Source organism: Musca autumnalis, unplaced genomic scaffold, assembly GCF_047663935.1.
Source record: "Musca autumnalis isolate F117 unplaced genomic scaffold, ASM4766393v1 scaffold_1, whole genome shotgun sequence".
Lineage (NCBI taxonomy): Eukaryota > Metazoa > Arthropoda > Insecta > Diptera > Muscidae > Musca > Musca autumnalis.
Window position 1 is genome coordinate 84,377,477 of NW_027411644.1, and position 26,816 is coordinate 84,404,292.

General features: G+C 36.9%; 2 protein-coding genes across 27 annotated transcripts in view; both read left to right on the forward strand.

Annotated features, from left to right (window-relative positions):
• The window catches only part of LOC141402366 (sodium-coupled monocarboxylate transporter 1-like), a 156,278-nt gene that overhangs the window by 78,218 nt on the left and 51,244 nt on the right, over positions 1-26,816 (forward strand). For 9 of the 26 annotated variants that reach the window (XM_073983419.1, XM_073983377.1, XM_073983399.1 and 6 more), the window contains exons 6-10: positions 9,005-9,072; positions 9,456-9,610; positions 9,810-10,443; positions 10,505-10,683; positions 11,063-11,453. The exons of the other annotated variants lie outside the window; for them this stretch is intronic. In XM_073983419.1, coding sequence (XP_073839520.1) covers positions 9,005-9,072; positions 9,456-9,610; positions 9,810-10,443; positions 10,505-10,683; positions 11,063-11,351 — 1,325 coding nt within the window. In that variant the 3' untranslated portion in view covers positions 11,352-11,453. Of the gene's footprint in view, positions 1-9,004; positions 9,073-9,455; positions 9,611-9,809; positions 10,444-10,504; positions 10,684-11,062; positions 11,454-26,816 lie in introns of those variants that run through there. 26 annotated transcript variants of the gene reach the window in all.
• On the forward strand, positions 17,382-24,837 carry LOC141402411 (sodium-coupled monocarboxylate transporter 2-like). The gene is made up of 8 exons (XM_073983625.1): positions 17,382-17,435; positions 18,556-18,621; positions 18,859-18,978; positions 19,041-19,195; positions 19,480-19,729; positions 23,887-24,267; positions 24,328-24,497; positions 24,560-24,837. Exons 2-8 carry the CDS (start codon positions 18,565-18,567, stop codon positions 24,819-24,821), a joined length of 1,395 nt encoding a protein of 464 aa, XP_073839726.1. The 5' UTR covers positions 17,382-17,435; positions 18,556-18,564; the 3' UTR covers positions 24,822-24,837.

Sequence of the window (26,816 nt, forward strand, 5' to 3'; positions counted from 1 at the left end):
ATCAGATAACAGAGCTACAGCCTAATATATCCAGTTTTTTGTTTGTAGTGTAATCATAAACCCGCTAGAGGTCGCAATTATAGCTCAATGGTCACGAAATTTTGCACGTGGTAAGAGTTTAGGTTGAAGAAATTGCCTATATTTTTGCATGATGATCTGATATTATTTAGCGGTTGACATAGACCATTACTTTTGTATGAAAAATATACAAATTTTGTTTTTGGTCCATATTTTCATTCCTGGGAGGGCATATACCGGCAAAGTAGCCTACATATGGAAAAATAACTACTGATCTTTCCCCTGATGCAAATTGCAATAATGTGTCTGCTAGATAACGCACCTACTGCCTGATATATAATGTGTTTTGTGTAGAGAACCACAATTTCATCCCATGCTACAAATTGTCTCTATCATGACAGAGAAATTTTCAGTTCAGATGACAAATTGGATTTTTATACAAATATTGCAACATCGGATCGCCTCGCCACCTATTTTATACCTCAGGATTCAGGGTAAAGGGGATACAAACAAAATACGACCAAAGATGTGTCTCATCGAAATATTGGTTTTAGACCCCAAGTATATTTGGACGAAATTCGTTTCAGACAATTTGGAGTCTATTTAGCGCTGTCCGTTCATCTGTCTCTCTTAATGTCTAGGTGGCTGGTGCGCACGATAACTCTCAAACGGATCTACCGATTAGAACCAAATTTTATACAACGTAATATTTTGCCCAAACTTTGTTTAAGTTAGAATGTAGGCTATGTCGGTCCACACCTCCCCCAAAAAAGTTCAAAATTGTTTTCGAAAAATTGTGTGAACGATAACTGGAGAAGTGAGCAATCGATTTGCTCCAAACTTTCCATATATTATTATTCCTTCCAGATATAGATCGGATAAGACTATATCGGTCCTTAGGGTACCTCCCACACAAACTTCGGAAAAGGGAAATTTAAGAATCCTCTCGAATTTGTTTCAGCAGATTGTACTTGCGCCGCAAATCCGCAAGTTAACTCTCAAGGGGATTTTCTGATTGGTCGAAACTTTACACATCGTATTATTTCATCCAGTCATGTATCAGGGTGGAAAATGGACTATATCCGTCCGTCCTTCGAGTACCTCACACACAAAATTTGGAAAAAGTGCAGTTTGAGGACCCGTATCGGATCTATTTGATTATTATTATTTTCTTTTTTTAAGATGGTTCTTTTTACGGTCCCTATTCTGGTCCCTTTCCCGGGGTAAGTCATACTTCCTGAGATAATAGTCCAGAAGTTCCAAAAACTAAAATTACAAATCTGAAAAAATAATTCTCAAATATTTCCAAAACTCAGAATTTTGCTTACTAAAATTGATTTGGTATAGCCCCATATTACGATACCTACAGATTCCACGTATTTTGAAGCAAACTCGTGTTACAAAATAAATATATTTTTAGAGGCTCAAGGTATATCACAGTTAGCGCAGCTGACTTATACTATCTTCTTTGCTGTGTAATTGAATATGAATAATTTTGGGATCTATAAATTTGTTTGCATGCAAAATTTTGGAATTTCTATTCATTGTTAGTTATTTCTACCGGTATAACATATATTTTAGATATCAGAATATATGCCCACAATGCACAATTTTGGACGATAGATCTTTAATAAACTCGCAATTTTCCCAATTATCAAATATACCAAATTGCGTGGTATATATATTTATTTATTTTAGGTCTATTCCAAATAGGAACCTGATATTTAAAGACAATTTGAAGATGTTGCAGGAGGGGCTAATCGATGTGAATTTTCCAATTTTCGAATATTATTAAGAAATGTATAATTTATATATTTTTCCACAAACATCCCAGTAAAGACAAGGGAGGCTTCTCTTATATCAATGGATTCATATTAAGTTATTGATACGTGACCTAGTTTTTATCGCCGAGTCCGAACGGCGTGTCCTAAGATGCCACTTGTAGAGACGTTTTTCATGGCTGAAATACACTGGAAATATTACTAAGGGGTATTTTGCCACCGTAGACAATTCGATGGGCATCGAACCCGGACATTTAGCGTGCAAGGCAGTTGCACATAGCTAATTCCTACAGGTTGTGGTGTAGGGTATCACATGGTCGGCCCCGTCCGACTATAGCCTTTGCTTACTTGTTTTTTTTTTTTGCAAATTTGATGTATATATTTTCTTGATACATATTGTAAATACATATTTAATTTATTCGGCGACTTATATTATAATTTGATGGAGAACATTTTTGTCTTTGACGTATTCTATCTAGAATGAAGTTTTGTGGGACAAAACTTAATAAACTCAGATAAAGTACAACATTAACCCTAAAACGTTATTTTTCTTTTGGCAAATTCCTGGCGTTTAGGTACGATTTAGAGTTTTGGTGTATTCGGGGACTTATAGTAAAATTGTACGACAAATAATTTTGTAGAATATTTTGATCTGATACGATCATAGTTTAAAGGAGTTTTTAAAAAAAGAGAACAAAAAGACCCGTTTAGTGACTCGCATAAAAAGATACCCCGCATGGTTGTCAGTAATTTTGCCAAAATGCAAGAATTCCAAGGAATCTGATGTCGAATATTTCAAAACCTGTAGAAATGGGTGGATCTTGCCACGCCTATTTAGGTTACTTCCCGACGTAAACTTTCAAAACGGCTATACACGTGCCTTCTTTTTTTCGGTCTTCTTTCATAATCTGGCCGAATTATCTTGTAATTATTTTTTGTGTTGTACAGTGTTATTAGCCGACTCCAAAGCTTTTGTTTGAGATATCGTGCGAATTATTTATGCGACTTTCGAACTTCAAATTTGATCTAAGTTTAGTCAAAATATTACGGAGGACACATTTTGGACCAAACCTGTTGATCTGTTCGAGAGTTTTGGTGCGCTTCAGGCAGCCAGACAAACTCCCAACTTCCTCGCTAGCCTAAAAGCTGATTGCCTCTTCAATATAATAACATTTCCTTGATCTAATATACCCATCAGACCTACAAAAGGAAATAATTTTTTCAAAACTTTGAAATGAGTACTTAATACAATATCTCATAGTTATCCACTACCCTTTTACTATTTTATTTCCTTTAATCTATAAGATCCTGACAAGTGTAAATAAAAAAAATAAGTAAAACAGTATCAGTCGTCTTTGCCGACAGTGATATACCCTCAGCCTGTGTAAATTGAAACTTTCATCTATTGACAATATCGAATCTTATACCGGTTACGCAGGTTTTGTGGCCCATTTTGGATGTATGAACTTGCCGACAATAACTATATTTGATTTGAAGGTCAAAAGTGTTGCGGAGGGTGTACTGGAAGGAATGGAGTCATTAGCAGTCATTCCTTTCGTTAGATTTTGTGTCCCACCAGTCATTTCAGTTGGTCACCGTATAACATAGAGGTTTTGTGCGATGTCAGGAAGCATGGACTTGCCCACCAAAATCATAATATCGCTTAAACAGGACCAAAAAAATAGCATCCCGCACTTAAACAAAAATGTTGAACTTTCGGGGAAGGGACCCTAAGGAGAAGGCCGATTTCTGAAGTAAAACTACATTTGGACAAAATATTAGGATATCCAAGCATTGGACGGTTGATCCGTTCAGCAGATATAGCGCGTACTATTTTAGTGACATTTTTAATTATATTACAAAGGCCAAATTTTGGACCGAATCGGCAGATCCGTTTGAGGGTTATCGTACGCATAGCGCCATAGGAATTTTTTACAGCTTCCGGACTATTTTATCGGGACGTATGGACTTGCCCCTGATAAAACTTGTACCGTCGTAATGGGGGCAGCGAATACAAATTTTTACATCAAGAATCAAAGCGATTCGAGAGCAGGCCCTAAACTAAACTTTTTCAAAATTTTGGGTGGTACCCGAAGGAGTGGGGCGATAGAGTCCATATTAGAATCTCATCTATGTCTGGTTGAAATTTCCCGATGTACAAAGTATGAACCAAATCGGTTACACGCTTCAAGAGTTTTCGTGCGCAAAATTTTTCCGAATATTTTCGAACTTTTGTGGGAGAGGTAACTAAAGGAAGTGACCGATATGGCTCACTTAAACTAAGTTCGGACAAAATATTACGATGGCCCAAGTTTAGACCGAATTGACAGATGCGTTCGAGAGTTATCGTGCACTCCAACCACTGCACATGGTGCCATAGGGGTTTTTTTTTAACCTTTCGTAATTTTTTCTCAGGAAATATGTACTTGCCCCCGATGAAACTTGTACCGTAGGAATGGGGGCAGCTAATACATGTTGTTACAACAAAAATCAAAGCAATCCGAGATCAGGTCCTAAACTAAACTTTTCCGAAATTTTGTGTGGGAGGTACCCGAAGGAAAGGACCGATAGAGACCATTTTAGAACCTCATTTATATCTACACGATGTGTAAAGTATGGACCAAATCGGTTACTCGCTTCAAGAGTTGTCATGCGCAAAATGTTTCCGAACATTTTCGAACTTTTGTGGGGTAGGTATCTGAAGGTGTGGACCGATATAGCTCATCTTCGAAATTAAACTAAGTTTGGATAAAATATTACTAACGCCAAATATTGGACCAACTCGGTTCACCCGTGCGCACCAGCCAGCTAGAGAGACAGAGAGACTAAATAGACTCAAAATTGTCTGAAACGAATTTCATCCAAACATACTTGGGTCTAAAACCATTATTTGGATGAGGCACATTTTGCCTCGTTAGCATAAATGTTGAGGGTATAAAAATGTTCCACATCGAAATAATGGATTTTGATCCCAAATTTGTTTGGACGAAATATGTTTCAGGCAATTTTGGGTTGATTTAAAATTCACCGTCCGTCTTATTTTTGGTTAAATTGTAATATTATGTACAAGTTTGAAGATGAGCTGTATTGGTCCACTCCTTCATTGCTCCACTCCCCACAAAATTTCAATATTCTTGTCTAAAATGCTACACACTGCAACTCTCGGAGTACCTACTTCAGAAAATTTCAGTATTATGGCTAATGATCACTTTAAAGGCTGTTCGAGGATCGTTTTGAAATTTGTATCGAAGGTACTCCTTGTGATTCTGTGAAGAGGGATATAATGTTTTTTTCGTGGGAAATTCCAGATTTCGTGATATAATGGCCCAAAAGCTTTAATCATCCTACGATGAATAACTAAACTCGAAATTATTCCCTGATAGTGGTCCAACTTTTGCACATCGCTATATTTCTCTCAAACATAAATCAAATTCGAAAAAGATCTGATCATAAATTCAAATTTTTCACTTAAGTGCAATTTAAGGGCTGTTCGGGATTTTTGTTGGCATGTCATGATTCTTAACATAATGAACCAAAAGCTTGAAAAAAATCCTTCTGTCCTATCAAAAGTAATGACTGCCAAAATTAGACCGACTTCTAAGATGAACGACTTAGGTTCAATTTCTTCAGGTAGAACATCCACAAAAGTTCTACACATTTGCTCTTCTATACAAATCAAATTTATAAGCACAACATTCGCATTTATTTTGAATATCCACAGTTATTAAGATAAAGTAGTTAACCCTTTCAGTGCTTCTCTTTATACCCTACGCCATAATATGGAGGGTATATTATGTTTGTCATTCCGTTTGTAACTTATCGAAAATAATCATCGATTTAGCCCTGTCCGTCCGTCCGTCTGTTGTAATCAGGCGTTAAGCTACAAGGCTTCCGAATGCGTTAAGCTACAAGGCTGAAATTTTGTACACATGTGTTTTTGATCTGAACTTAGATCAAGTTCGAAGATGGGAGATTTCGTATAGCCCTCATATAACTGTACCGCCCGATTTCAGGTATTTTGACACTTTTTACCCATATTTTCAGAACAAATTAGCTATAATTTGACATTTAGGGTTCCCGGCCGAACTTAACGCTTTCTAACTTGTTTGTTTTTGATTTGAAAAAATATATTTTTCCAATTTTAAATATACTTAAGCCCACTGTTGGAAAAGTGGTTTTTGGACACTGTGCCATATGGCGTAGAATGTATTTAAAGGAAAAGAACTGACATATTTTAGTTTTTAAATCAATTTCATCTTATAGAAGACAAGTAGGACTTATAAAAGAGGAGTAGGTCTTCTTAAAGAAGAAGAAGGTCCTTTCATAGAAGGGAAGGATGTCTTCTCATAGAAGGGATGGACGTCTTCTCATAGGAGGGCATTAGGTCTTCTTATATAAAATCAGGAGTTCTTTATATAGAAGAGCAGGACGTCTTTTCATAGAATAGCAGATGGTCCTCTCATAGAAGGGCAGGATGTCGTTTGCATATAGAAGGGCATGAGGACTTCTTATAGAAGAGCAGGAGATCTTCTTAGAAAAGTGCATAGAAGAGCAGGAGGTCGTCTCATAGAAGAGCAGGACGTCTTCTCATAAAAGAACAGAGGGTCCTTCCCTAGAAAGGCTGGTGGCCTTCTCACAGAAGAGCTGGGGATCTTTTTATAGAAAAGCAGGATATCTTCTCATAGAAGATCAGGAGACCTTCTTATAAAAAAAAACAGAAGGCCTTCTCATAGAAGAGCAGGATTCCTTCTTATAGAAAAGCATAAGGTCTTCTCATCAAAGACCAGGAGGTCTACCTATAGAAGACATGTAGGATTTTTTATAGAAGATCTGGAGGTCTTCTTTTAGAAGATTTGGGGGCCTTCTCGTAGAAGAGCCGCAGGAGTTCTTATAGAAGACCTGAATCCCTTCTTATAGCAGATCTGAAGGACTTCTTATAGAAAACCTGAATGTCATCCTATAGAAGGCCTGGAGGTCATCTTGTAGAAGACCTGGAGGCCATCTTATAGATGATCCTCAAGACTTTAGAAAATCTGCAAGAATTGTTATACAAGATCTGTAGGTCTTCTTATGGTATTCGGAGTCGGAGTCGAGCAATTTTGCTGGAGTCAGAGTCTGAGTCGAAAAAAAAATACTCGACTCCGACTCCGGAAACTTTTTTTCTACATTATAAAAATATAACTTTAAATTCTGTACACCATTTTATACTAGTCTTTTCATCGCCAAATGCATGTCGAGAATATTTTTGCTCCAACTGATCCCTTAATTTATTGCAAGCAAAAGTAAAGTTCTATGACAATCGAATAATAATTGGACATTTAACGTCATCTATATTCTTTCTACAAGTCTTCTGCCAACAGACCTCCTGGTCTTCTTACAAAGACGTTGACTTCCGTTTTGTGTCACAGTCATGGCGCTATTACCAAGGTATGGTAATTGGCATGGTAAAAATTTGAATATGTTATGGCAAAACTTTCTTTAGTTGTTGGGGAAATTACAACAAAAATAATTTGTTTATAAAGTGATTTGACACTTCATATTCGAACAGCTAGTGTGACACCCCTTGGTAATTGTGCCATGGTCACAGTGTAATCAGTAGGATTTCCCATAGAGACCACAATGTCTTTCATAAGATTCCAACAGGTCGTTTAATAGAAGACAACAATGACTTCTCTAAAGGACCTGTTGGACCCCTATGAAAGACATTGTGGTCTCTATGGGAAATCCTATTGATTACACTGTGACACAAAATGGAAGCCTACGTCTGGTGGTGAAAAATTCCCTTTGGGAACGAAAGCCCCTATTGAGTATATTAAGAACCCCTAAGGATCCCATAGCTGATGGTTCTGAGTTATGACGTAATGATTTTTAGATATCTTTGTTTGGCGATATTGTTTCATCATTTTGAGATAACATGTTTTCAGTTATATAGAATGAGGTATCTTTTTATAGACAATTTTGTCATTCTAGCTCAGTTCCTTCCATGTCCTTTTTCATGAATTGAAAAAGTAAAACAAGATTTACTACATGAAAAAAATCTACAAACATGTCTAATCTAATGTACCTTTCTCACATCCAATATATCGATATTTTCACTTTTTATTGTCCTTTCTCAGTTTCATTTCGTATAAGTTAACTAAGTATAAAATTCGGATGGTCAACGTTACCCTGCACCGGCAAATTCTGGAGGAAAGTTTTGTAGCCCAAGCGAACACTAATGTCCTGTTTCACTAAGACGATGCGAATTCAAATTCGTTCGTACTACTACCATAGTCCATATTTACATTAGGCAATTTTCCTTGCGGCAATTGTCAGTTTGTGGGTGAAAGAAGGTGTCGAGAGGCAAAGGGTTACCATATGCCTCACCTCTCTCTCTCTCTCCAGCAAACTGACAATTGCCGCAAGGAAAATTGCCTTTTATAAATATGGACTATGGTTGTAGTACGAACGAATTTGAATTCGAATCGTCTTAGTGAAACATGGCATTAGTGTTCGCTTGGGCTACAAAACTTTTCTCCAGCATTTGCCGGTGCAGGGTAACGTTTTGATATAGTGCCCTCTCTATTTTGGGTATTTGTAAGGTTTTAGCCTCATTATATAACCAAAATAGCTCAAATTTTGTTTTTTTTTTTTGGTTCGATTTGTTCTGGATTTATAACATTCCCAAAGAGAATGGTCGGTGCAGGTCCACGTTTTGATAGAACGGTACCTCTCGATTTTCGGTATTTGAATGTTTTACCGTTATTGTTCTCGCACACATTATTTAGTCTCCATTGAATCTATTACATATTTCTGCACAGAATTATCAGTATAGGTCCACGTTTTAGTATAGCCCCTGTAGAACAGTACCTCCCAATCGTCATACTTAATGCCGTATTCACTTGTTAAATAGACCTATAGACTCCAACCTTCAGAATTGTGTCCAGACACTAATTTATATTGGGTGCCCCAACTAGAACGCAATTTTTTTTTGGGTGTCCCTACTAAATTTGGCGCCATTCGAAGTGTCATTGTTTGAAAATTAAACAATTGTTCCATACATAACCTCATTCTGTCTACTACGTCTACGATATAATAAAGTTTCATGATTTATTTTTTTAAATATCTGTGTTTTATTTAAGATTTAAAAATTGCGTTCTAGTTGGGACACCTTAAACTGACATATTGGAAATCTTTATTAATTTGCATAATTTTGTTATTCTTAGTGACTGGTGTTAATATCCATATTATAACACCGGTAGTATGCATGGTCTGCATATTCTATACATGTGTGGTAAGTAGGGTATAGTGTAACGTTCCAGGATAAAAGAGAAATTGCATGGGGATAGAGATTAATATCAAATTCACCTAAAATTATGATTACCTACCACTAAATAGTCTGAGTCTCGTGTTGAAGGTGGATAAAGTAATTAAAGTGTCAACATTGGGCGCACCTTTTCCAAATCAATTTAAATCTCGATTAACTGACAGACAGATCTTTTTGAAAAACGCGATTAAGAAGAACATTAAACTGGTGCTACAACAGCATAATTGGCTGAAAGCCAGCTCGTATTTTACTCTAAGTCCTTCTTCCTTTGTTTTGACATTCCTTTTATCCTGCAACAAAGTTTCGAAGCATGTAATTCTTTTATGACCTCATGTTGTCATCATTTTCAGGGTGGTCTTAAAGCCGTTGTCTGGACCGATGTCATACAAACGGTTATTATGGTTGGAGCCATAATTTTTGTTATTGTTAAAGGTACCATAGATGTTGGTGGCTTTGGTGTGGTTTGGGAGCGTAATGTGGCTACTGGAAGAATAGAAATACCAGAGTAAGGCTACAGAGAAAGAAGTGCAGATTTATATTAGGCAATTTTCCTTGCAGTAATTATCAGTTTGTCGGTGGGAAGGGGGTGTTGAGAAGTAAATGGTTGCCATATAGACAATTGCTTCAAGGAATATTATCTAATACAAATCTTCCATATACTTCGAACAAATGAGTTCAATACGATTTCAACAAAAATTTTTCAGATTAACTTGGGATCCCACAGCTCGCATCTCCATGTTATCGATTTTTGTCGGCACCACCCTTTGGTATACCCAAGTGAATTGCGGCAATCAGGTTATAGTACAACGTTATCTGTCGGTACCCTCATTGAAGGAGGCTAAAGTTGCTTGTGTTTATTTCACCATTGGTATTATAGTCATCAATATCCTATGTATGTATAATGGCTTGCTGATTTTTGCCAATTATCATGACTGTGATCCGTTGAGCACCCGCTTGGCTAAGGCCAAAGATCAAATGGTTCCCTTGATGGTTATGGAGACATTGAAATCTTTACCCGGCATGGCTGGTCTATTTGTGGCTGGTGTTTTTAGTGCAGCTCTTAGTTCCTTATCGACGGGTTTAAATTCTTTGGCTGCCGTGTTTTTGGAGGATTATATTAAGCCGTTCAAAAAGACCCCACTAAGTGAAAGACAAACTGCTTGGATTATGCGTTCGACAGTGGTTTTTATTGGTATACTTAGTGTGGCTTTGGTCTTGGTCATACAATTTTTGGGGCATGCTGTGATTCAATTATCAACTACCTTGTCATCTGTTACCGGAGGACCGTTGTTGAGTCTGTTTATAATGGGCCTGCTAATGCCACAAATTAATTCCAAGGTGATGGGAGATTTTTGAGGGTGTAATGTTCGGACCTAAATATCGTTTTTGTATTTCTCAGAGTGCCATAAGTGGTTGTGTGGTGGCCTTTGTTACCATGACTTGGATATGTGTTAAATGCCAGATTGCCTTGGCCACAGGTGAATTGGTGTATCCCGAGAAACCCTTTACAACCGAAGGATGTACCTATGATTTTGAACCAAAAATGACGCCTGCCAATGCCACCATTGTTGATACTAGGCAAGATATTGTGATGTGTTTATTAAAAATAAAATATTTTTCAGCAAATTCGGTTTGAAAATAAATTCTGTTCGCTGCACATTGGTTGAAATCTAAAAGTAGGTTTGGTTGAAATTTTGGTTTTGATTTTGTTTTAAACCTTTAATAGGCACACATCGTTTTTGGCTTCTAACTTTTTTGTAAAATGATTGGCAAACAAATTTGAATACTTTCCTAAGGTTGCAACATAAACTATCTTTTCAAAATTAACCAAATTTTTATTAGTTTTCCCTTACTTTTCAACCTAACCTCTTTTTTCGCAATTTCTAACCGAATTTGATGAACTTAAACCAAGGAAGTGAAACCATATTTATATAAATCTTAAAATGTTCGCTTTCAGTTCTAAAACCTTCGCTCAATACATCTATCAAATGTCTTTCTTCTTTTATGCCTCGTGTGGCTGTTTTATTTCTATTGTGGTTGCCCAATTGACGAGCCTATTTTTTGGTCGCAACAACCCATCAACGATGAATCTTCAACTCTTCCCTCCGTTTGTTCGTAGATTTATTAAAACGAAAGAATATCGCAGTGTCTTTGACAAAGACGAGGATGAGACACTGGTCATGGTTTATGATATGCAAGCAAAGAGTGACTTAAAACAGCCCTTAAAGGACGATGTGGTTCTGTGAGGACCATTTAGTGATAATTTTATTTTTTTGTTATAAACATTTTTATTTAATGTGTAAATATTATTGTTGTTATTATAATTATAAAAATATACATTAATTTTATATTTATAAACGTTTTATTTAATTTATATTGTATTTAATTTATATGGGACCACCTACCCTCCTACCTTTTCAATGAACTTGTCATTTTATAGCCCATTTAGATATGACTTCATTAGCCGGATTTAGCACATTAGCAGGTTTTATTTCCTAAATCCAGCCAAAATCTACCAGATTTCCCATACCAAAAAAATATATCCTCCTATTGAGTGAATTTATTTTAAATCTGGCATAAATCCTCGCATACAACTCTGTTTTTTGCAACATGTTGCTAGAATATGCAAAAAGTTGCAAGCTGGCACAAGAAACAAGGTATATGCATCGGTGAATTGCTACATTAAAAATAATTTAAAATGTAAAAATTTGTAAACAAGGCGGAAAAATTAAATTAGTTTTGATGTACAAAGTTGATTTTAATCAACTAAGACAAATATTTATGATGTCTAAACCATAAAATAATTCGTTTATTTATTTTAGATGGGCAAACTGCGATAAAATAATTCTTTATTTGCTCTTTAGTTAGCATTAGTAGCATAATGTGCTAACATTTTCAGTATTAAACAATATATTTGTAAATTGACGTATGTTTTTTGAGACGAATTCAATTTACAAACAATTCTTTTGACGTTTCAAATTTGATCAGATGGGCTGATGCATCTACCTTGGTAATTGTGCTATGAACAAAAATCAGCTGACTGTCATTTTAATCCTCCAAAATGTATATCTAAATGCAATGAGATTTGTACTGGATTTATTAAATCCAGTCAAGGATTTATGGCTAGTCTAAATGAGCTATTAAATTATTTTCAATGTAAACATACAAATAAGTTTAGATGGCGAAAGTCATTAAGTAGAGCATACTTTCGGGCGTGGCAAAAATGTAAAATCGGCAAAAATCTTCAAAAGATTTTTTTGGAATTTGAACTAAGTCGATCATGGTATGTGCATCCGTCCATCCATACCTTACAACCACGTTACAGGTCGTAATAGCGTTTAGAGGAAGAAGGCTATTTATAGTCGGCTATGATGATTGCATAGTTTTTAGGTTTCGGAATCGGGGGAAATTAGACTACTTTTTATGTGTATGCGGATATTTCGCCTTCTATTCGGAGTATTTAAAAAAAGAACCTGTCAATGGAAGTAGAATATCTCACCTATACAGAATGCCTCGCAACTGGCTCTGGTTGCGTGCATTTCCATTCAAGTGCCCATATTTGAAGAAGACCGCCTGATTTTTAAATTGGTAACAATTATGTTGCTGACATAGGAAGCGTTCTATTGAGCATTTGTATATTGGGCCTCTTTTACTCATATCCGGAACACATACGACTTTTTCTAGCAGAATAATTAAAAGGTAGCCTTATAGTTGACAAAATGATGGTATATGTCGATCTGCATCTCTTGAGTCTTCCCCAGGATTTACCGTAAGGTGGTGATTTGATCAGTGGTTGATATACCAGGTTTAAGGCCTTATTGATATGTTCCTATTATTTGATTGACCTTGGACTTTAGTCGTTCACAGATTTCACTGGATAGAATTTTATATACAATGGAGTGAAGAGTTGTGCCTCTGTAATATGACTACAGACTTATTATATAAGATGCTTATATTCCAATTGTCGGGCATGCATTCCTCCGGCCAAATGACTAACTATTTGATGCATACTCTTTATCAGCTTGTCGCCTCCGGTCTTCAACAGCTTGGCTGGAACATCAATGAGTGCACCCCGATTCATATTAGCTCAATGATAAGGGACCTACTATTTATCGCCGAGTCCGAACGGCGTGTCTTAAGACACCACTTGTAGAGAAGTTGTACATGGCTGAAATACTCAGGAAATGTCGTCAACATTACTGAGGGGTATTTTGCCACCGTTGAAAATTGTTTGAGCGTGCAAGGCGGGTGTGCATACTATTGCACCACGGTGGCACCCCTCATGCGAATACCTGCCTTATTACCGTCATCGTGGATGGTACAGAGATGTATGGTTGTCGCCATCGCTATTGCTCGATACCAGCAGCTTGGAAAATCATTCTTTCCATATCCTGAGAACTATATCTGCACCTTCTCTGCAAGAGAGTACGTATGTGTCATGGTACATTGAATATAATGTAGGCCAGCTTACAGCTGATTACAATTTTTATACTATCCACCATCTATAAGTTTGTCATTCCGTTAGAAACTCCTCGAAATTTTAGATCCCACAAAGTGGAAATCTAGCGTCCGAAGGAATAAATCCCAACGATTATTGCTTTCAACAGAAATTCGTTCTAAAAGTACGGGAACGGACATATGACAAATGGTTTAAAAATTCTAGCTGAAATGTGAACGTATCAGCAAATCAGATGTCTTACGCAGAGAAAAAATTATTTTCATTTGTCGTCGTTGAGTTTTACCGGAACAATTTGAGAAGTGAATTTGGGAGGAGAAACTTGTCTGCACGTAATTTTTGTTTTTCTTTTCTGCTTTGTTATGTTTTTAATTATTCCTTATGTTGTGGTGTAATGGAATAGTACTTACTTTATGTTTATTACGCTAAAATTTGTAACAATTTGTATCAATTGTTGCTGGAAGTCGTCTGTTAACACAAAAGTCCAACAAAAGAGAGCCAATCGAGAGAGACATTTTGACAGTTCTTTTACTGAGAGTTTGCATATTCTTGCTGGACAATTTTCTTCTAGGAAGCACTCGCAACTCTTCTTCTTCCTGCAAACAATAAATCAGCTGTGTTTAATTATTTTGTGAATTATGTTTGTGCAAATTTTATACCAATTTTATTGTGGAAATAATCAAGTCAATTGTTTTGTTTTTTGGAAAACCAAGTTGCAAAATGGAAAAATTTCTTTGTTTGAGGGTCATCTTCTTTTTCATTTTTAATAAAATACAAAATTGATTGCTTTGGTTTATTTAATGTCTGACAAATTATTCTGTTTTGGCAAAACAGCTGATTGCTTGCTGGTTTTTGCAGGGAAGGTGTCTGTTTAGTTTTTAAATTTTTCTTGCAAAAGAGAATAAAAACTCTCCGAGGAAGTTCTTGCTGGGAAAGTAACCAGACAGATCTTTTGTGGTCTTTATAGTTAAACCTGGCAAAACGTGGTCATGTGTTGTTTTTGTCAATTCTCATAAAATTATATGTGACATTTATATTAAAGTTATATGGAAAGTGTATATGAGAATTATATAAAACCAAATCAAAATTTTCAGGTTTTCTGAAAAATTTTAAAAATTGTAGATCATAAAACTGACTAACTATGCAGATACATCTACCTTTATTATTGATCCATGTCATTTGACATTTTACGCCATAGCTACAGGGTTGTATTTTTAAACGATATTCAAACATTGTGAACATCGTTCATGGTTCTTATAGATTCTTAAATAAATATTCCGCGTATCAACTTTCTAATTACTATAGCAAAATTATTTTTATTTGAAAATCATAATTTAATATTTAACTAATTTCTCTCATTTTTTAACGTAAGATGGATATAGAGCAAAAAAAAATAAAGAAAAATTACCTGAAGGAAATATATATTCTCTCGCTCAGCATAATAAACTATTAGAGGAACTGCCCATAGCAAATCCAGGGGATTTAAGTTGTCATTTTCATATTATTATATGAAAATGACAACTTAAATCCCCTGGATTTGCTATGGGCAGTATAGACTAAAAGTACTGTTAGTTACTTATTTACTTAGCTGGCCCATTACAGATCATTTGTTCCATAGACCGGACTACGAAAAGGTCTCCAATTCTCTCTGATTAGTGCTTCCCTTTGGCCTACCAATTCTGCGTGCACCGCCATGTGGCTCGAATTTATACGCCTTTTTAGCGGGTTCATCATCGCTCATTTTTATTATATGGCCTAGCCAACGCAATCGCTGCATCTCGATACGTTTAACTATATTGATGTCGTTGTATAGCAGATACAGCTTGTGGTTCATACGACGTCGATATTCACCGTCAACGCAGATCGGTCCGTAGATCTTTCGAAGAATTTTTCTCTCAAACACGCCAAGCACTGCCTAATCTGCTTGCGCATATACCCAGGCTTCCGAACCATACATCAGCAAGGGTAGTATCAGTGTTTTGTAAAGCGTTATTTTTGTTTGACGAGTTGTGGCTTCGTTTTTGAAGTGCTTACTTAAGCCAAAGTAGCATCTGTTGGCCAATACAATTCTTCTTTTTATTTCGCAACTGATGTCGTTTGTTGTGTTTACGGCGGTGCCGAGGTAGACCAAGTCCTTACTACCTCAAAATTATAGGAACCAACGTCAACAGTTTGCCCGATCTCTATGGACGCATTGCGCGACGACATCATTGACTTTGTCTTCTCGCCGTTTACCGCCAGACCTACTTTAGCAGATTCTCCTTCGACCTTCATAAAGGCATCGGTTACTTCTTTTACTGATCGTCCCATGATGTCTATATCATCAGCATAAGCAAGTAACATGTGGCTATTGGTGTAGATTGTGCCACTTCTTTTGACGTTTGCCTCTCGTATAACCTTTTCTAGCAGGATGTTGAAAAGATCACACGAAAGGCTGTCTCCTTGCCTGAAACCTCTTTTGGTACAAAACTCTTCCGAGAGGTTCTTTCCTATTTTAACTAAAGATCTTGTGTCAGTTAGAGTCAATCATTTTACAAAGCCGAATGAGCGGGGATACCAAATTCCGACATGGCTTGGAATACCTTTAACCGTTGCGGGCTGTCGAAGGCTGCTTTATAGTAGACAAAAAGGTGGTAGGTGTCGATCTACATCTCTTGGGTCTTCTCCAGGATTAACCGCAGGGTAAATATCTTGGTAATGGTGGACTTTCCAGGTCTAAAGCCGCATTGGTATGGTCCAATTATTTCGTTGACCATGGGCTTTAGTCGTTCGTACGATATCCCTGACACTATCTTGTAGGCGATAGGGAGAAGACTTATGCCCCTATAGTTGGAGCATAAAGTCATATATCCTTTCTTATGGATGCTCAGGTTCCAATCTTCGGGTACGCATTCTTCCTGCCAGATGGAGCTAACTAGCTGATGCATACACCTTATCAGCGTGTCGCCTGCGGTTTTAAACAGCTCGGCTGGTAGGCCATCAGCTCCTGCTGCCTTATTATTCTTCAGCCGGTTTATTGCTGTCTTTACCTCATCTTGGCCGGGTGGTATACATTCAATACCATCTTCTGGGATTGGATATGTGGTATCTTCGACGACTTCGCTACTATTGGATACCAACAGTTTGGAAAAATGCTATTTCCATATCCTAAGCACACTATCTGTATCAGTTACCAGATTACCTTGCTGGTCTCTACAGGAGGATGTGCCAGTTTCAAAGCCATCAGTTTGATGTTTCACTCTTTGGTAGAATTTTCGGACTTCATTCTGTCTCCAATACATCTCGATTTGTTCACACGTTTCTCCTCTCTCCTGTTCTCCCGATACCTCTCTCGTGCGCTAAGCGTTGCTACTGATTGTAAAGAAGCCCTATATGCCGCATTTTTCTCTTCGGTAGCAGCACGACACTCCTAGTCATACCATGGATTCCTTGGTGGAGGTCTCTGGTATCCAAGTACTGATTTTGCGGCTGTTTGCATGGAGTGGGCAATGTTTTGCCATTGTCCTGATATGTTATCGGGCAAGGCAGTTCCCCAGGTGACACCACGGGGAGGTCAGTCTCCACCAATGAACTGGTAAAATTTCGTCGATTGGACCATAAATACGGATTTTACAGAATTTTCGTGAAAATGCAACTTTGGTTTCAAATTTGTTTCTGGTTAAACTGAATTACTTTACAAATAAATAGGGAAACACATTTCTGATTTTACTACTTATATTGTTTCAAAATATAACATTTGGAATTGGATATTGATATGACATACGATCGTTTTTAATTATTATTGTTGAATTCTTATTAAAATATATTCTCAAGAATCATACCTATTTTGAATTCGCGTCGATATGAAATTTGAAAAAAAAAACTAAGATAACTGGTAAGTGTTAGTGGCGACATCCGAAGCTATAGTCTTCTCCGCAAATTTAACCATAACCAACATTAGAAAACTTGACCGTTTTAATATTAAATAATTAATTTGTAGTTATAATTTATATATATATTTTTTACAACAAAAAAGTACTAGTGAACCGGCCGAACAGTTTGGTTTGTAATATAATGTTTGCAAATGTATGTACGTACATTCGGTCTTTAAAATTATTTTTTTTTTTTCAAAATTTTCAAACATTTTGTGTAAATAACTTGAACTTGTGTAAATAAAACATTATGTAAAAAACACGGAATGTCTTAAGTAATACCCAATAATGCATTAAGCGTAAACGTAATTGGAAAGAAATTAGTTCATTCATCTCCATGGAATTAAAAGTCAAAATAACTTTGATTTATAGTGGGTAGAAATTACATTCTTTATTTATCAAGAGGTTATACAGAGAATACTACCGATTCGGAATTTATAATTGGTCTGTCACAGCTATTGTCTAAATTTGGTTTCTTTGTGTTTATTGAGACTCAACGATTATATTACAATAGGAATATATTCACCTCGTTTACTAGTGCAATAATTCGAAATTAAGGGATTCTCAAAACAAAAACTCAGTTAGAAAATTTCTCTGTTCTAATATAAAACCTTTTACTGAATGAAGATGTTATTGTAAATTAACATCGGCGGAACATATCCGCAAAAAAAACACAAAAATCTTATGAATGATTCGAAAACTTATACTTCCCTGCCTAAACTCTTGGTACACATTGTAAAATTGTCAACGTAATAGAAAAAGGTTATTTAAAAACAAAAATATATAACTAATTTAAATCATTTCTCTGTTCCTGAACATGCAAGAGTCTTCTTTTTTTGAAATGAATTGAACATTTTCCTTTATAAATTCGTCAAATATTGCAAAAATGGTAAATTCTTACAGGTTCTGGAACAGAGCATTTGTTGATAATTTGTCGATGTCTTCAAAATTTTCTTCTTTTAATGTATTACTCCACACATAATGCCGGCCCAAATCATTATGGTGTATTACTTAGCATTCCACTACTGAAGTGAAGTGTACAAATACAAAAATCCAAATTATTTTTTCCTTTTTTCTAACTAGTACTTTGAAATGCGTTTTGGCAAGTCAATACGTTATTTTTGTTCAATACTCTTCACGGTGGGTATGGTAAGTACAATGGAGTATCTTCAACTTGCTTGATAAATATACTAAGGGGACTAAATATATTTCCATCTAAAATTTTTGTCAATGCTTTTTACAAACAAAAAAAAAAAAAATAAATAAAATAAAAAATAAAATAATAATAAAATTAAAAAAAAATTAATTGAATGCACATTGCACCCTTAGTAAGCTTATCGAAGCCGTTTTATATTCGAGCTTTTATTGGTAATGCTTCTTTCCTAGATATTATATCTACCAGTGGCAATTTATGTACCCGCTTTAACCTTTAATTTGGTGAGCGGTATTGATGTGCACACAATAACGCCGGTAGTATGTGTGGTCTGTACATTTTATACCTGTGTGGTATGCTAATCTAAAACGATTTACTTCGTAATGGTGCTTAATTTGTTTCCTTGCTCTAACAGGGAGGCCTTAAGGCTGTGGTCTGGACCGATGCCATACAAAGTATCGTCATGTATGGCACAATCTTAATTATTTGCATTAAAGGCACCCTAGATTTGGGTGGACTGAGTGCCGTATTGCAACGGAATTGGGAAGGAGGTCGCTTGAAAATTCCTGAGTAAGTAGAAATGGAAAATAAATCAGTAGTGCCATGTTTTAACTGTTGTTTAGGTTACCAATAAAAATCAGCAAAATTATGAATGCAAAGTTAAAATAAAAGTTGTCGTCGCTGTTGCTATCACTAGAGCTTCGTTAATTACCGAAATTATGGTCATCTTAATTTTTGCCGATTTTTTTCGGTAACTGTAAAACGAGTATAAAAACGTTAAAAATATAAATATAACTCTGGGATGTCCATATGTATATCCAAATTCTTTATTTCCATTATAATTTTTTCCATAGCCTCACCTGGGATCCCACAGTGCGCCTATCGATGACAGCTGTTATAATTGGTGGCACTTTACACAAAATCCAATCCAGCGATGTCAATCAAATGTCTCTTCAGAGATTTCTCTCCTTGCCAGATATGGGAAAAGTTAAACAGTGCGTGATTCTCTTTACGACGTTGTTGATATTTCTACTTTTCTGTTGCTGTTACATGGGTCTGCTGAGCTATGCCTCGTTTTACGATTGCGATCCATTGGTAACAAAGGTGAGAGGAGTTAGAAAATTATTAGACAAAGGACGACAACGGGAAGTCTTTAAAGGAGACTAGGTAGGAGGTTAACCAACGGAGGTCTCTTTTATATAATAGCTCTTTAAAGGTCTCCTATTCCTTAGAAGACCTATGAAAAGGACTCCTGCAACATAGAAGACCTCTGTGAAGATGTACTATTCTGTAAAAGTCCTCTAAAATTTGGAGTTCTCCCATTATTTTTGGAGATCTCCTATTCTGTGGAAGACCTATTTGGACCCTTCTATTTTATAAGGCTTTCATATTCCATAGAATACCACTGTGGAAGATTATTATTCTGTAGAAAACTCCACTGAGATATCCTATGCCATACATCACCTACTCCATACATCATCTATTCCATACCTATTCGCGGAAGACTATTCTGTGAAATACTTCATTTGAGCTCTACTACTGTACAGAAGTCCTCGTTGTATATATAAGACCACTATGGATGTTTCTTATTCCAGAGTAAAGATCTTTGAATATATCCTTTTCCCTAGAAAAACTTTGTTGACGCATTTAGTTTATAGAATATGATGGTCTCCTATTCTGTAAAATACTTTTTTTGGATGTCGTCTATTCTATAGAAGACTTCTCTGGGTGTCTTCTATTCAGTAGCAGTCCTCCTTAGAGGTCTTCTATTCGGCAGAAGACCTCATTGAAGGTCTCCTATTCAGTTTAAGACCTCTTTGGTGGTTCCCTATTCTATGAAATCACTCTTTGGGCTTCTTTCGGGGTCTCCTGTTCTAAAGAAGATCCGCATGGAAGACTGGTATTTTGTATAAGACGTTGTTATAGATATCTTATTCTGTAGGAGATATTTTTAGAGGTCTTCAATTCTTTAGAAGGCTTCTTGGAAGGTCTTCTTTTCTGTAAAAGGCATCCTTGGAGATCCCCTATTCTGTATATGACCTTATTTTGGACGATTCTTGTTTATAGATGAATTCTTTCTCATATTGCATAGAAGACCACGGTGCAAGTCTCGTTTTCGCTGGAAAACATGGAAGGTATCCTATTCTGTAGAAGAATTTAGATCGCTTAGAGGTCTTCTATTCTCTAGAAAATCAATGTAGAGGTCTCCTATTCTGCGGAAGACCTCATTGGAGTACTGCTACATTATAGAAGCCTAATTTGGAGGTCTCTTACTGCATAGTAGACCGCTAAGGAGGTCTCTTATATCAAAGAAGAGGTCTTTATATGTATCCTATTCCATAGAAAACCTTTGTTGTGTCTCCTATTCTGTAGAAGACCTCCTTGGAGAATCCACATTCTGTATAAGATCTCTTTGGAGGTCCCCTATTCTAGAGATGATCTCTTTGGACGCTTCTTGTTTAAAGAAGGATTTTTTCGGGGTCCCATATTATATAGAAGACCCTTTTAGGAAGTCCCCTTTTCTCCATAAGACCTCTTTGGAGGGTACCAATTCTAGAGAAGACCTCTTTGGACGCTTCTTGTTTATAAAATAATTCTTTCGGTGTGTCGGGAAGCCTTATATTCTATAGAAAACTTCTATGGAAATCTCCTATTCTGTAAAAGACCCATAAGGAGAAGAGATCTTTTAGGTTAGGTTAGGGGATGTGCAGCCACTAATTTGTGACTGCGTCACTCGGAGATCTTCCGGTCCATTGTGATCATCCGGGGAAAAACCGAAGAAAGTACTGTAAAGAAAAGAAAATAAAGAGAAAAGAGGCAAAAAAATAAAAAAGGGAGACTATGAAAATGTAAATGAATTGAACGGAAAATTATAGAAGAGAAAAATAGTATTAATGGAGAAAAAAGTTTGGGTAGAGATGGTTGGCAGAATATTTGAAATACGGTTCACGTGTTCAGGTTGCGCTGTCTCAGCCACTTCAGATTTCTAATGTTGTAGATTACAGCAGATTTCACTGTTGAATAGAAGGTTAGACGCGGTGGAACGTGAACACCCACTAATCTATGCCGCCTACGATCCAGGGCTGGACATCGACACAGGAGGTGCTCGATCGTCGTTCTCCTCCTCATCCCATTTGATGGTAAAGGCCCTGATGTAGCAGTGTCCAGTGATAACTCCAGTCGTTACTCTAACTTCAGCTTTACTCAGGTTCAACAGAGAATTAGTTCTTTTGAGGTTGGGATTTTGCAATCCTCAGCAAGAGCTCTTTGTCCACTGTAAGTGGGGGAACCCAGGCTGAGAGAATTTTCCTGGATGGAATGTCAGATAAGGAGACCGCCGCAAGATCAGCTCCTTCCCACAGCTGAGAAATCATCGTCTTTTTAGGCGAGGGCTGCGGACCCTCGGACGAATGAACGCGCTTTACAGACTTATGCTGTGGGGCATTATTCGATCCACCAGAAAACAATGTTTCCTTAGCTGACTCTACCATCTTCCTGTTAAGACCAGCATTTCCAACCGCTTCAACTTTGCTTTTTGGAGCAGAATCGGGCTTTGAGGCAGAGTCCTTCACCGGTCGATCACCCTTTACAGACTTATGATGTGGGGCATTATTCGATCCACCAAAAGCAATGTTTCCTTAGCTGACTCAACTATCTTCCTGTAAAGAACAGCATTTCTAACCGCTTCACCTTTGCTTTTTGGAGCAGAATCGGGTTTTGAGGGAGAGTCCTTCACCGGTCGATCACCCTTTACAGACTTATGCTGTGGGGCATTATTCGATCCACCAGAAAACAATATTTCCTTAGCTGACTCAACTATCTTCTTTTTAAGAACAGCATTTCTAAGTTCTCTTGAACTTCCTTATAAACTTCAGCTTACTCTTGATGAGGTGGACCTCCCTATCCGAATGCAAGTTCGCATCTCGTCATACGAACTTGCGGAGATAAGATTCGACACGTCTATAGTGCTTCGAATCAGATGCAGATACAACCTTTGAGCTGCTGCCCGTTGTCGGGGTCTCGTTAGATTCCCCGTCGTCGGACATTGTTTCAGTAGCCACCTACCTTTGAAGCTTATTGTCGGCATGTGCCTACACAGGACCAGTCGGAATCAGACTTGCCTTCGGTTGGACATAAAGGTCCATACCCCCTTGGTTAGAGCCACAGCAAACTTCCTGAGTAGACTTGGCCGGGATCACCGTGGTGTCCAGCTCATCATCAGTCAGGGTGATATTGTGCAGCAATTCCTCCGGGAGTATGTCCTCACTATGCTCATCCGGGACAAGCCTTTCCAGGTGGTCGAGGAGTTCCCTAGCCTGGCTCTCTAGACTGTCAGACGTCCTATTCTGCAGAAGACTTCTTCGGAAATCGTCTATGCTATAGACCTCGTTGCAGGTCTCCAATTCTATCGAATACTTTTTTGAATGTCTTCTATATTGTAGAACACATCATTGGATTCTGTTATTCTATTGGGGAATTCGCCTTTTCTGTAGAAGACCTCATAGGATCAGGGAGACCTGTTCGTAGAAGAATTCTTTGCATGCAGGTTGTGGTCTCCTTTTCTAAGTAATACTTCTAAGCAGGCCTACTTTTCTATAAAAAAAATCTCCTTTTCTATTGAAGTCCTCTATGCTGGTCTCCTATTCCAAAAAAACGTCCGTGGTGGTCTCTTTTGCTATGAAGTACATCTATGGAAGTCAGATTCTGTACTATTAGGCCTCAACGGTTTTCTCCTTTTCTTTGGAAGACCTCTGAGCTGATCTCCTATTTAAAACAAGTTTTGTCTTCATCTCCTCTTCTATGGAGAACTTTTATAGAGCTGTGTTTTTCTTTAATAGGCTTCTATGGACGTCTTCTGTTATATAAAAGAGGACCTCTATGGATACATTCTTTGTTCTTTAGAAATATGAATAGAAAACCTGTTTGGAGATATCTTATAAGCTTTCCCATTATGTAGAAGACCTATATTGATTCAATGGGAGTCGCTTTCAAGACATAAATTTAATATCTGTGGTTTAGTCCTATTCGATTTCTAATTCCTACTACAAACAGCTGGTCCTTATTGCGTATGAGTTGTGACAACACGTATACCTCTAGTACAACCCAGATGCGTATTAGTGCTGACGACACGTATACGCAACATTACTTTATAGACATAAAGACATTTAAGATGAAAAGACCAACGGACATTCAAGGGCATTCTCTGAAAGAAATTAAGCAATTTTTAAATTATCTATAAATTTTCCTATTCGTACCTACAGCTCGCCAGTGCTGATGATCAAATGCCCACAATTTTGGTAATGCGTATATTGGGTGAAATTCCAGGTCTTCCTGGTATCTTTGTGGCAGGGGTGTTTAGTGCTGCCCTGAGTTCCCTTTCCACAGGTTTGAATTCTTTGGCTTGTATTATATCAGAAGATATGGTTAAACCCATACTAAAGAATCCGCTTAGCGAACGGCAAACGGGGTTCTTATTGCGTTTTATTGTGGCATTTTTTGGTTTGAGTTGCATTGCATTGGTCTTTGTGGTGGAGAAAATGGGTACTGTACTGACGCTGGCCACAATGACGGGAGCTGTAACTATGGGACCTCTGCTGGGTTTCTATATTTGTGGTGTATGTATGCCATGGATAAATGAAAAGGTAAGAAGAATGTGGGGGTCAGGTGTGCTGAAAACTTAATGACAAAAATATTTCTTTCAGTGTACCTTAATTGGTGGTATTGTTTCCTTTTTAACCCTGGGCTGGATTTGTTTTAATGCCCAATGGGGTCAAATGCAGGGACTGGTTAGACATCCCAAGCTACCAGTTTCCGTTGAAGGCTGTACTTATGCCTACGATAATTCCACATTGTTGGAAAGACAAAATTATACGTAGGATAAATAAATTTACTCTTTCTCTTTTCCAATTTAAATAATCCTTGCTTTTATTGCAGACCTTCCGAAAGAAATATCTATCACCTGTCTTTTATGTGGTACACCGGCTTTGGAGGCATTATTGGCTGTGTTGTGGCCAATGTAGCAGCTTTATTGCTTGGCACCAATAAATTGGAAGACATTAATCCTGATCTCATTTCTCCATTATTGCATAGATTTTTACCCCAAGCTAAAGTGGAAATTACTTTGGAGGAAATGGAACCTTTAAAGAAGCCCAACGAGTGCATTATTGTTAAGAAATCTTTAGATGTTGTGGAATAAAGTTATTACTAGTTCATATTGTTTTATTCTATTTTTTTGTCCCCAGAAATACCGCTAATAGTTGTAGGTCCGTCCGTCCATACACACTTTTGCACATTATATACGGCTTTTTTTGCACCTTTCACTGCACCAGTTGTGACTTTTAATTGGCCATTATTTTCAAAATTGTTTGCGGTTTCCTTTTTCCTTCTTCTTCTTTAGTATCTTGAAATGCGTTTCGATCGCCGTTTACGTTTCTTTGGTTCGGTTATGTTTTTATTAATAGCGGTAAGTATGGAAATGTGTTTAACACCTAAAGTTAATATTTTTATTGCGATATTGTTTAGATTCGGCAGGGTTTACCACAAACGAAGACTATATTTTGGACTGAAGAAGACAGTTATCGTACATAGAAGACATAGTGTACCCATAAATTGAAAAAGGTAACAGATTACCAACATGTTTAAATAGATTCGTTCCATTAAATAGAAACGTTCCATTCTACAGAAAACCACAATGAAGGTCTTCTATTTTATAGAAGTCCTCAATGGACGTCTCTTTTCTATAGAATACCTCAATGGAGGTCACTTATTCTATAAAAAACCTCAATGGAGGTCTCTTATTCCTCCTATTCCAAAGAAGACCTCTCTGGAGGTCTCCTACCTCAATGGAGGTCTCGTTTTCTATAGAAGACCTCAATGGAGGTCTCCTATCCATAGAAGACCTCAATGGAGGTCTCCTATCCATAGAAGACCTCAATGGAGGTCTCCTATCCATAGAAGACCTCAATGGCGATCTCCTATCCATAGAAGACCGCAATAGGGGTATTCTATTCTATAGAAGACCTAAATGAAAGTCTCTAATTCCTTAGAAGACCTAACTGGAGGTCTTCAATTCTACAGAAGAAGTCCTCAATGGAGGTCTATTCTTTTCTCTTTTTGTATAGAAGACCTCAGTAGAAGTCTCCTATTCCACAGAAGACCTCGATAGAAGTCTCCTATTGCTTAGGTCATAGATCTCGATTAATTAAATAATGGCCTTCACCCCTAAAAAGGCAAAAATTTACAAATTTCCTTGTTTTGTTTACAAATAGCGGTGACACTAACGTTACGAACAAAACAAATTTCTATGTGGTTGTTGTTGAGGTGTATTTTTTGTAGCATTTACTTTACCTTGTTTGTTCTACCATGACACTGAGCAATTTCTGTTAATTATTTTATTGTTTGTGGCAGTAATTTGATTTTTTATTCATAAAAAGGAAATCCTATGCAAAATTGATTAGGTGGAAGCAGAAATGAGTCCTATTTTTGAAGCTGTGCGCCTTGGCGAACGTAAAGTGCTGAATATGATTTGATTGCAATTGGCTTAGAATACCAAGAGCAAAATAGCTTTGTTCAGAGTTTTAGGGTTATAGGTTGGTTTAGTATGTGAAGAAAATCGTCCGAATGATTCTTCTGTTCAGCCATTTATCCTAAAAATGCATGCAAATATGAGTGATGAAAATAAAATATTTCCAAGTTTGTGTTACAGACCAATCTGCCTACAATTGAAAAGAACGTCATCAGGACATAACTTTGGTAAGGAAAGAGTTACTCCAAAACATACAACCCTGTAATAGAAATAGAAAACCAAAAGTTCCATAATCCTTTAAAAATTTGAATTTGCTATAATAGCACACGAAATGGCTGACTTAATCATAGAAAATTGGTTCCAAATTATATTTAGTAAATACTAGCAGACCCCGGTCAGCGTTGCTGGCCCGTCGTAATGAGTTTTAATGACAACTTTTTATCGACTTTATGCTTGACAATTCAAAAATAGGTATTTTCTACCTCACTTCTTCGGTCCATTGTCAAACCGAGAACGATTTTAAATTTATCAACAGATTTTGTTTGTAACCTTTCTTTTCTCTTACGGACTTTGTCGGATTTTTTCGCCAATTTGTGCCTTTTAGGATTTATTATCGTCCATGTCCCTGTCTTTATCATAAAGCGATCTAATTATAAAAGTTAAAAT

Bases quoted from the DNA above. Each gene is read 5' to 3' on its own strand.
- LOC141402411 (XM_073983625.1), top strand. From the start codon at position 18,565: ATGCGTTTTGGCAAGTCAATACGTTATTTTTGTTCAATACTCTTCACG. The intron at 19,730-23,886 runs GTGAGAGGAGTT...TCGTACCTACAG, and splicing joins GCGATCCATTGGTAACAAAG to CTCGCCAGTGCTGATGATCA. The intron at 24,268-24,327 runs GTAAGAAGAATG...TATTTCTTTCAG, and splicing joins TGCCATGGATAAATGAAAAG to TGTACCTTAATTGGTGGTAT.